The 11,745-nt window shown below is 47.4% G+C and overlaps 1 protein-coding gene across 1 annotated transcript in view; it reads right to left on the minus strand.

Moving 5' to 3' along the window:
* ATOH8 (atonal bHLH transcription factor 8) overlaps positions 1–1,328 on the minus strand; it is a 61,973-nt gene extending 60,645 nt beyond the window's left edge. The window contains exon 1 of the mRNA XM_084841845.1: positions 428–1,328. Coding sequence (XP_084697971.1) covers positions 428–1,111 — 684 coding nt within the window. The 5' untranslated portion in view covers positions 1,112–1,328. The remainder of the gene's footprint in view (positions 1–427) is intronic.
* Positions 1,329–11,745: the final 10,417 nt, after the last annotated feature.

Below are 11,745 nucleotides of genomic sequence, written 5' to 3' on the forward strand. Positions count from 1 at the left end.
GAAGACTGCCCAGCCCATAGTGTCCCATGTGAATTAGTGGGACAGGATGTCATTCTAATTTTTCCTTTCAGGCCTCCCTGGACCCTTGTTTTAAGGAACGGGAAGGCTCAGCCTTGGAATTTGCAAAAGCAGACTATAGAAGGCAGTTCCTCTGTGAATATGCATTTTCTCATCATGGATAACAAGAGCCCACCACCCACATCTGGGCCTGAGACAGATGAGCTTCCAGAGCAGAGTGGACCATTTCCAGGCAGGCTGGAGCCCCGGCACCCCATTCCAGAAACGGCCCCTCTCCCATCCCGAAATCTGACACCTGGGATGGGAAGAAGCGGGGGGGGGGGCTCCTTTCCTGTGCAGCATCTCCAGGAAAGAGCCACTGCCACCGATGGGCGCAGCTCGGGCGTGCCTCCCTCGTGGGCGGGCTTACCTGCTTCCTCAGGGCCTCAAAGGCTGCGCTGATGGTGTGCACCCTGGTCCGCTCGCGGGCATTCGCAAGCAGCCGCCTCGTCTGCTGAATGGCTTTGATCTCCGAGGAGGCTCCTGCAGGCTCCCCCGGCCGTTTCCTAGGCGATAGAGAGGAATCAGGATTGCTGTTGTAAATTACATGGGAAACTGGAGAGTAGGAACTTTCCAGCTGTCGCTGCTGCTGCTGCTGCTGCTGCTGCGGACACACCATAATCCTGGACTGCAGGCTCGGAGCCGGGAAAGCCTGGCCTTCTGCCCGGCTCAGACCGACCGACACGAGACACGTGTCTTTCCTCAGGGGCTGCTGGGGGGCTGCGAGGAGCCCCACCGGGAAAGCCTGCCTCCTCATGTCGAGGACCTCGCCGCCGCCGCCCCTGCTTTCCACGAGCTCGGGGGCCGCCGCCGCCGCCGCGGCCCCATTGGAGGCGGCCGCCTCGCCTTCTGGCCGCGAGCCCCCCTCGCCCCCCAGCATCCCGCCGCGCACGCGCGCGCGCGCTTTCAGGTCCGCTTGGAAACTCCCGCAGCCGCCGAGCGGGGGCTTGGCGGGCTCCCCGCTCTCCCGCTGGAGCTTGGCGATGCCGCGCAGCTCCTTGAGGCACAGGCGCTTCCAGCGCTCCTCCTCTCCCGCCAGCGGCATGCTCTTCATGGTGCGCGCCCGTCGCGAAGGGCGCCGCTCCCCCTCGCTCGCGCTCTGGAGGCGCCGGGCGAGGCTCGCCCGCCGCACGGGACCGCCACCCGCCGCGGCCGCCTCCGCCAGCCTCCCCGCACGCTGGCGGCGGCGGCGGCGCTGCTGCTGCTGCTTGGCGGCGGGCTCTGCGGAGCGGCAGCTGCTGCCCTTCCCAGCCCAGACTGGTGAGCGGCAGTGTGGGAGCAGTCCGATCAGAATGTCATCTGAGGGCCCTGCCGCATTGCCAGCATTTTTGGAGAACGCACGCGGAGAGACCCATCTGTGTTTGCTTAGCCTCAGTTTACACAGAAGCCCCTGTTAGCGAGATCAGTCGGAGTGCCGCCTGCCTGTTACGAGGAGCCGGCCCGCCTCGCACCGCCCGGAGACTTTCCAGCTTGTGCGAACCGCGCGCTGGAGCGTCTTTAAAGGAACAGGAAGCGTTTTCCGAAACAGCTGTGCCGCCAATCCCCCCCCCCCCCGCTTTGTATGCAGCCTCGGCTTTCATTCATATATCCGTATCTATAATCGCGCGCGCACACAGGCGCCCCGACTAAAAACTCGTTCCGATTAATCGGGCAATCATTCTAAAACAGCACTGATATAAGTACTGCTTTTTAAAAATAATAATAAAAAAATGCGTATGGCAGGCAGCTACTTAGAAGAGGCATTCTGCCTTTTCACACGCACAGAGGAAATGCCTCTTCCGAGCTTTTTTCTGCCACCACACACATGTGGAGAATCTAAAAACAAGTATGGGATCTTCTTCTTTAAAAGATCTATTCTATTTCTATGCAAATTGATAATGATATAATAGATTGATCAAAGCTCATACGATTAATTGACCTAAGATTTTTCTAACTGAACAACGGTCATCATAATTCAAAGCTCAAATATTTTGGCCACCTAATGTGAAGAGAAAAGTCACTGGAAAAGACCCCGATGCTGGGAAAGATTGAAGGCAAAAGGAGAAGGGGACGGCAGAGGATGAGATGGCTAGATAGCATCACCGATGCAATGAATATGAACTTGACCACGCTCCGGGAGAGAGCGCAGGACAGGAAGGCCTGGCGTGCTATGGTCCATGGGGTCACGAAGAGTCGGACACAACTTAACAACTGAACAACATCATAATTCAAAATCATCTGGTGGTCAGTGAGGTGGCCAACTTTGCTGATGACACCACATTATTTAGGGTGGTTAAAAAAAAAAGGAGACAGCAAAGAACTCCAAAAGGATCTCTTCAAACTGGGGTGGGTGGGTGGGTGAGTATTTAAATGGCAAATGTGGTTACAGAAGTGTAAAGTGATGAAAACGTTAACCCAGTATACAGCTGCTGTGTATACAGCAGACAAATTCCATTTTGGAGGTCCTTAGGAAAGGAACTGAAAATAAAAGTGCCAATATCATACTGTCCTTATACAAATCTATGGTGCGGCCATACTTGGAATACTGTATACACTTCTGTACACTCTGCCTCAAAAAGGATACTGTAGAGCTTGCAAAATGTACAGAAAAGAGCAATCAAATTGATCAAGGGGCTGGAGCAACTCTCCTATCTGGGAAATTGATAATGTTTGGGCTGTTTAGCTTAGAATAAAGGTGAATAAGAAAGGACATGTTAGAGGTGTATAGAATTATGCATGATGTGGAACAAGTGGTCCCCCCAACCTCAATACTAGAACTGGGGGTCATCCAATGGAGGCGAATCCAGGGAAAGTCAGGACAGATAAAAGGAAGAACTAGTTAAACTATGGAGTTCACTACCACACAATGTAGTGATGGGCATCACTTTGGATGGCTTTAAAGGGGGACTGGACAAATTCGTGGAGGAGAACGCTATCTATGGCTACTAGTTCTGATAGCTATATGCTACCTGCAGTGTCAGAGGCAGGATGCTTCTCAGTACCAGCTGCTGTGGAACAAGAGCACTTCCAGGATTGATTTACCTCTCATGCCCTCTTTTCACCCCACCACTTATTGGCTTGCATTGGAGGGCACATTTTTTTGCTTTTCTACCACTATCATGTGCAAGTGGGATAACTGAGAACTCTCTCTAAGGAAAGGCTTAAATGAAATGCATTCTCCTTAACGAAGCCAAGAAGAATGATTTTATTAGAGGGTGGGGTGGAAGGCAATGGATGAATTAAGATTTAGTAAGTGAACAATCTTTTCTTTTTCTTGATCTGTTCCTGCATCTCTTTCATCTTCAATTCTGTCCTGCTACACACAGGAAAAGATGCTTGGGCCTCATTATTCATTGACCCACTCTCTTGCTGGCAGGGGTATCAAAATGGCAAAGGTACATCCACAGCAGGCAGGTGAAATGTTGGTGTACATGCAATCCAACACGCCCTAATTGCTAGACAGTTTTAAAACCTTTTTTTAAAAAAATCTCTCATTCAAAAGATTAAACTGACCAGCAATGCAGTACAGAGCAAAATAAGGTAGCATTGGGGATTGGCTTTGAGTTTCGCATCTGGTGAACTGCCTGGTCTTCAGCTCACCAAAGCTTATGTCCTGAGAAACAGCTAAAATGATTAGCCTTTGTGTGAATTATGTTATGGGGAGGAGCGGGAGAAGATCACAGGAAGCAGGCCTATCCTTTTACATGGTCCCCAAACCTACCTCCCCAGCATCCCACTGTGTTCCACTCTGTATTTCTTCCCTATCTGCTATTCTGCCTCCTCTATTGTATCTGTTTTCTCAGCTGGGAACAGCTAAATCTTGTGAACCTAAATCCCTCATCATCTCTAACCCTTTCCCCATATATAACCCATGACTACATAGGTAGCCCCCTCCCCCATAAGCATACTACTCCCACCAGCTGATTCCTGAGCCTTGTCCACATGCATACTGTCTTTGCATCTGGTTGCCCTTTATCCAAATATACACACTATTCCCCACTCCTTGTTCCCCCCAAGACTGGTCTGTCATTACATAACCCATATTCACTAAACTTATTTCCTTTGTAAATACCCTCCCAGCTCTTGAATGCCCCAGTTTCCCCAACCCAGCAGAAAGCATTTACATTAGCATCTTACACTGAGAGCACCTCTACACCACCCTAAAATACCTCATTTAAAATGGGGATTTCTGCTTCCGTTTTAAATGCAGGATCACGACGGACTCCCTTTACACACATTTCCTTCCCCCCTTATCTGAGTCTTCCATATGTTTCATTGGTCTAGCTCCTCTTAATGCCCATTTTCCTCTTTTCATGAGGGAACTCAAGCAAAACTCAAGCGCTGTAATTTGATAGCTCATTATCGCCGATCTATTTAAAAATGGAAGAAAGGTCATTTAGTGCAGGAGATGCCCTGGAAGTTGATGACATCATCTAAAGGACCCGCAAACCTCTGGAGAGTGAGCAATCTCAATGGCAGAACAAAAGCTCCATGTGAAGATGCTCAAAGTTTGCTGTCAGTCTGTTCTTGTATCTCTCGCAAACCTAGTCTGAGTGTGCATCACCTGACTCATTCTGTTACAATTAAACATACCGCTGTAGCATCTCAATACCTTTTTTTCATTCTACAGTTTTCATGTTGGTTGGCTGGTGGATTTTTGTGTGGATTTACACCCCATGTAGCAGTACCAACCTTCATATAATTCCCATACAGCCATGCATTTTTATGCTATACTTTATCATTCCCATGGTTTTCTTTTAACACCTGAATACGAATCTCTTTACTATAGGAAATTAAATATGTAGTAGGTTAACATAGTATTTAGAAGCCCACCTATTCTCACCAACCTTTCTCACCAAACGATTCACCTCTGAGCTTCAAACTACATAGCAGGAAGAAAAGTGTCCAATTCGCAGTAGGTTTTGCAGTCAACACAATGATACACAGTTTTCTTTGTAAATCTATCCTTGCTTCCACTGAATATCCATACTGATGTTGTTGTTTTTACAGAATCCACAGTTGGATTCTGTAATTTATTAGGACCACAATTTATTAGGACCAACTAACATGCTACAAAAGAGTGTGCAAAGAATGCTAAGTGTAATCTGACACCTGTAACATCTACCAGTGACTAATTCATTTAGTCTGCAATCTCCATCTTGACCGAGTCTAAGGGCTTCTCCACACCAGGCTTTCTGTCCTGCAATTTACTGGGGCTTCTGCTTCCAGATTCTTTAAATCAGCTCCTTACATGGGCTGACATGGGCTTTTTCCCCAGAACTTCCTTTGTCTGCCAGTTCTACATGTTTCATTATACAACCATTAGATAGCACTGTACTATAGCGGAACTGTGCAATTTCACATGGCCATTAAAGTGGATTTATGTTTATTATTACATTATCCCTGTTCTTTTAAAAACTGGGATAAAGGTCAGAATTTGCGGGAGATGCTCTGGAGGTTGACAACATCGTGTAAAGGACCCACAAACCTCCATGAGTGACCGATCACAAGTGTGCAATAAAAGCCTCATGTAGAAATGCTCTAAGCTGTAGATCCCATGGCCACATCTGACCTAATCTTTGTACTTCTTCCCCTCCCTTTTTATACCATCTAGCTTAGGAGTACATAACTTTTTTGGCCCTGTGGGCTGCATTGGGAGTCTCCTGGGATGACAAGGGGCGTATAAATGCACACACATGACCACACATCACATTCACGTACAGGTCACATACAGTATGCCACTCACTCACTCAAAACCAACACTCCTCCCAGAAGCCTCCATTCTCAAACCTCCCAGCCATCCAGGAATCCTGGCTCCCAGCCCTTTTCCCTCCTCTAAGCCACTCGCTTACTGAAGGATCCTGACATTCCACACTCTGTGACCTTGAACTTTTCCAGAAAAAATAGGGTAGGGGGATTGAAAATGCTCTAGGAACAGGCTCTAAGTTTCCTGGCATAGATGCCCTGTTCCTGAAGCATCCTCGGAAGCAGGCAGGAGCCTTTGAGCCCTGCTTCCTAGGATGCTCCAGGGTTGCCCTAGGAATGAGGCTTCTATGCCAGGAACCATAGACTCCGTTCCAAGAGTGTTTTTCCTTTTTTCTGTTTTTTTTCTGGGGGTGGTGGGGTTACCAGACAGAGCTGGGGGGGGCACACTTTTTGCACCGTTGATCTAGCCTGATGAAGACTTCCGGAGAACTCAAAATCTTGCACACTTTTTGTAGCATTTTGGATGGTCCTAATAAGAGTATTGCCCAACCATGGATTTTGGGGTTGTTGTTTTTTCTCCCGAACCAGCATGGCTAGCTTTGTTTTTGTGTGTATTTTTACAGGGTCGCTGTGTGACAACTAGCAACAAATCTGGCAAATCCTGAAATGAACATTGATTGTGACAACATCTGTCCTTTTTGAAGGTCCTTTTTAGAGACCCAGTCTTTTTAATTAGTACCACAGATCGTGAGTTGTACCTCTTGCACAACTTAATTAACTATGTGAACACATCCTGTGGAATGTGCCCCAACTCTCTCACATCTTTAAAATTCAACGTACCAACACATGCCCCCGCCACTCTCAAGAGGCATCGCATTATCTATTCCCCCTATTAACTGTGTTGATTAATCATTTATGGATCTGAACATAACGTACCCTTCCTGAAAACCCATTCTAACTGATCATGCATGCCACAAAAATGAGAAATCTGGAAAATGAGAGACAACACATGAAACATAACATTAACTTACCAACTAAATTTAACCGTTTTATAAGTCTTCAAAAAATTGTCCTTTAGCAGAAGGCAAACAAAACAAAATAACAACAGAACCGATAGTACTAACCCTCTAATGAAAGTTGGACAAAAAGAATGCTCAGTTGAGACAAATTCTTCTTGGACTCCCAGGTATGGCAGTCAGATATGAAATCTCAGGGGGGAAAAGCTTTTCTTTAAAATCCCAGTTTTCTGCAGCTGTAGTAAACGTCTATCTGAAGAATACAAAGAAGCAGTGGGGAAGGAGAATTGAGCAGAGAAGCAAAGTCTGCTTTTTCCCTGCTCCTCATCGAAAGCCCCCTCCTTCACACAGGCTGCCCAGACTAGGCCTGACTGCCCAGACTAGACCTGCCTGCCTGGCCATGCCCAGTAGCCACTGCTGGAGATAGGAGAAGGGAGCCTGGGAGAGCCAACCACTCCTGCACCACCCATTGGCAGTGCTCTGGTCTCTCCACTGCCGTTCAGTGCTACACTGAGTGTACTCAAAGCTAGTGGCGGTTGGTGCTCATTGTGGCTGGTGGGGCAGGGCAGGCACTCCATATTCTACTGAGATTGTCGAAGGAGGGCAGGAGAAGGCCATGTGTGGCATTCGGCAGCTGCATGCCGTGCACTGGAACAAACATGCCTGATTGTGGGAGTATTTCTCTGCCACAAGTAGGTGGGGGAGAGGCAGAGGGTCGCCACCCTATTCATCCTAACTACAGAGCCACCTCTGCTCAAAGCAAGATGTCCCTAAGCCCTGGCTGTTTGGTGAAACAAAGGGGGAAGTTGGCCCGCGCAGCCTGGAAGTGCTACTGGCAATGGCCACCACGGCGGAGGCAGAGAGCCCCTGACTGTCTTTATTCATACAAGTTACTACACACACAGGTAGGAAGATTGGGTGTTGGCTGCAGAACATGTAGAGAGGGATGTGCAAAGATAGGGTGCCACCCACTGTACACCCTAGTGGCAACTTCCACTGTGCCTATGTGGCATATAAATACCATTTCAAACTCTTTCTATTGAATAACACAGGAACTGAAAAACATAACATTAAAAACCACACACACAATATTTCCAAAAAGTAAACAAAAATTTAGATTTCTGTGGCACGGCTGAATTTTTAAAAAAATGTTTTAAAAAACATTTACACCGTCAGACAGATGATTTGAAACTATGTTCTCCCAGTCAATGAAAAATGATGGGAAACACCCAGAACCCCTGTCTGCCTCTAGTTTTTATAAACTGTTGCAACTCATCCATTTCCCCCTAAAATGTGGATATCTTGCAACCCAGCTTGTATCTTCTATACCAAATTCCACAGCAACAGGGCAAATCTTCTCGACTTTATAAAGCAGCCTTCCCCAACTGGGTGCCCTTGAAATATATTGGACCACAACTTCCATCCTTCCCCTCTGGGAAGGATGGAATTTGTAGTCCAACAGATTTGGAGGGCAGCAGGTTGGAGAAAGCTGTTATAAACCACAGAATTTTTGTGCCTTCTCATTAAAATGAAACTCATTTTAACTACAGACCTGCTCGTGTGGCTCAGTAATTATTGCCTCTGTGTGTCTTGGACCCCTCCCAATTCCCCACCTCCCCTAATTTCCTGTGCTATTATTTTATGTGTTTGTGTTATTTTTCCTGATAATTTTTATGTGAGCATTTCGTTCAGACTGCTCAGAGATTTTTGGTTTATATTTCGTTTTATACATTTTATTAGGAGTAACTGCAGTTTCCTATCCTATCACAAGAGACCACTGTGCTGCTTATGATTCAGATATATAAGAAGGGAAAGCTAATTAGCATAGGCAGGTGGGTATTTAAAAATACCCTGTAGTGCTGCCAAATGGTCAATGCTTGTTTCATAGTGTGCGTGAATGTGTGTGTTTGTGTGCACATGCGCTTATATGGTATGTTCTAACCTTGAGCATGTGAGTTCACTGTTCGTGTAGGACTTCACTCTGGTGGACTATATACACCAGGAATTGGGCAGGGAGAGTACATCCCTCTTAGTTCTGCTGGAACTCTCAGCAGCTTTAAATGCCATGGTATCCTTCCGGAACGACTGGCTAGGCTGGGACTTGGGGGCATGGTTTTGTGCTGGGCCCAGTCTTTCGTGGAGGAGCAGTTCCAGAAGGTGGTGCTGGAAGACTCCTGTTTGGTACCTTGGCCACTGACCTATGGTGTCTCATTGGGTTTCATTCTGTCTGCATGCTGTTTAACATCTATGTGAAACTGTTGGGAGAGGTCATCTGGGGATTTGGAGTGTGGTGTCACTAGTACGAGGCTGACATCCAGCTCAATCTCACTTTTTCATTGCATTCTTGGGAGGCTGTCAAGGTTATGACTCAGTGGACTGGATGGGGATGAACAAATTGAAGCTAAATCCAGAAAAGACAAGAGGTGCTCTTAGTTAGTAAAAACGCCGATCTGGGAAGAGGAATTCAGCCTGTCCTAGATGGTGTACCCCTGCCCATGAAGTAGCACTCCCCATCAGGTTCACAAACTGGGGAGGCCCTTGATCCTGGAAGCCCAAATAGCAACTGTGGCCAGGAGTGCCCTTATCTAATTTAGGTTGATGCACCAGATTGTTCGTTTCTAGAAAAGATGGATCTGGCCATGGTGACACACGCTTTAGTTACCTTACAGCTGGATGACTGCAATACACTATGGGCAGGGTCACATGTCGCTTTAAGCCATGGTGGTTTATAAGCTACTCACAGGAGCTTATTTTAAAAATAGCCCACTGTGCTGGTCACACGATTGTATAACTAGGCTACTGTGTGTAGCTTATTCCCCCCCCCCCGCCCCTCCTCCCACCTGGCCGGGCAAGTAGCCCAGCTTCCTTCACAGTGGAAACCATATCCCACCATCCCTTACACCACTGCTACATCGCCTGCCTCCCTCCGACTGGCCAGCTTTGTGCGAGGGGCATCTTCTGCTGTCCCCTGTCTCTGCTGGCTCCATGCTGTTCTCTACGTGGCATTGATCCTTAGCCACTTGCCTCCAGTTTCCACCATCCCACCCAACCCATGTCATGCTGATTTTCAAGGCCTTCTGCCCAGCTCTTGCCCACCCTCCCACTGCCTCTCTGCTTCCCAAGCCGGATTTCCAAGCCCTTCCCTTCTCTCCGGCCATGTGCACCAAACAGGGGTTGGTGGCTCTAAGCCCTTAAAAGTTGGCATGACTGGGACAAAATTTCATACACAGGTTCTCCACATAGGGAGGCACCCAATGCACAACTAAAACCCTGCGCAGCTATGCCTCTCCATAGGAAACGTGAGGATTGTACTGTGGCCGAGAGACACTTTGGAAATTTGCAGAGTGCAATGCTGAGGGAGGGGTGAGGGAGGGCAGAGACTACAGTGCAATCTGTTGCTAGGCAGATCTTGGAAACAGATTGCCCAAGAGGAGCAGAGTGGCAGCGGAGGTTTTGACTGCTTTTGCTAGGCGACTCTGTAGGCGATGTGCTTACACCACGCTGGAGCTCCAGACGACATGCTAAGCCATGATGGTTAAAAGGAACCTCACGCCATAACATGGCTTCCCAGAGTGGCTTATTCTGGCTAAATAAACCACAGTGGTTGGGAAAAACAGCATGCAGACAACATGCTAGGGCATCATGGTTAACTCAGAAAAATTAACCATTGTGGTTTAATGTGTTGTGCAAACCCAGTGTCTATGTGGGGCTGCCTTTGAAAAGTGCCTAGAAACTTTAACTGGTCCAGAATGCTCTGGCCAGACTGCAGACCAGAGCCAGCTATTGAGAGCATGTTGCAACGGCAACACAAGCTTCCTATTAATTTCTAGGCCCAATTCAAAGTGCTAGTTATGATGATCTTTAAAGCCATAAATGGCTTGGAACTGGAATGTTTAAAGGAAAACCTTCTCCCATATAAGCCTGCACTTTCACTGAAATCTTCTGGTGACGCTTTCCTTTGCAACCAACCTCTAAGCTTTGTTCATCTGGGCCGAGAGAGAGGGCTTCTCTTCGGCTGTGGATCTCCTTTCCTAGGATGATTTCCTTGATGGCCTCCCATCTCAGTGTGGAGACTTTCCTTCCCAGCAAGCATCCGATCTGCTGTAGTATTAGACTTATTATCCTGGCATTTTAAATCTTGAATCTGTTTTATCTGCTGGTTTTAGACTTTGTACTTGCTTTATTGGTTTTTAAATTGTTCTTTTAATTGCTTTATTGTATTGTCAACCACCTTGGACATTTTCTAAAAAAATGTGGAAAGGAGGGGTTTTAATGAAAATTAATGATGGAGCAGATGAAGTTCTCATATAGCTATGCCCTCACAAGCAGAACATCCGGTGCATAATAAGATGTATGGGGCTGGGGGTAGGATGGCCACTTATGCAGTGCCAAAAAAGAGGACAAAAGAGGACAGTGATTTGCAAGTGTTAATTTATGTGCATCGATGAAAATTTAGAAATGTTTATTATTAGCATAACTTAAATAGAAATACAGTACATGTCACCAAGACTGGGTGACCTGTGTATCTGCTAATTCTGCTGTCCAAGTGCTATCTATTGATGGAAAACAAGTGGCCACAGTGGCTCGGAGTGCCTTTTACCAGATTCGGCTTGCTCGCCAGCTACGGCCTTTCCTAGACAGGGATGGCTTGGCCATGGCGGTACAGGCACTAGTAACCTCAAGACTGGATTATTGCAATGCGGTCTATATGGGCTGCCCTTAAGGCTGCTCCAGAAGCTGGAGCTAGTGCAGAACGCAGCAGCTCAGCTGTTGTCAGAAGCTGCCCCTTTTCGGTGTGCAACTCCTTTGCTGAGGGAACTGCACTAGCTGCCTATTTGCTACTGGGCCAAGTTTAAGTTATTAGTACTAGTGTATGAAGTCCCAAAGAACTGAGACAGCGCTTTCTTCTTTACCAACCTGCCCGGTCACAAAGGTTATCATAGGGCATGTCCCTGGTGGTTCCACATGGACCTATGGCCTGATTGGA

Source organism: Heloderma suspectum, chromosome 3 (genome assembly GCF_057233095.1).
Source record: "Heloderma suspectum isolate Gila_16-S chromosome 3, 16-S_ref, whole genome shotgun sequence".
Taxonomy (NCBI): domain Eukaryota; kingdom Metazoa; phylum Chordata; class Lepidosauria; order Squamata; family Helodermatidae; genus Heloderma; species Heloderma suspectum.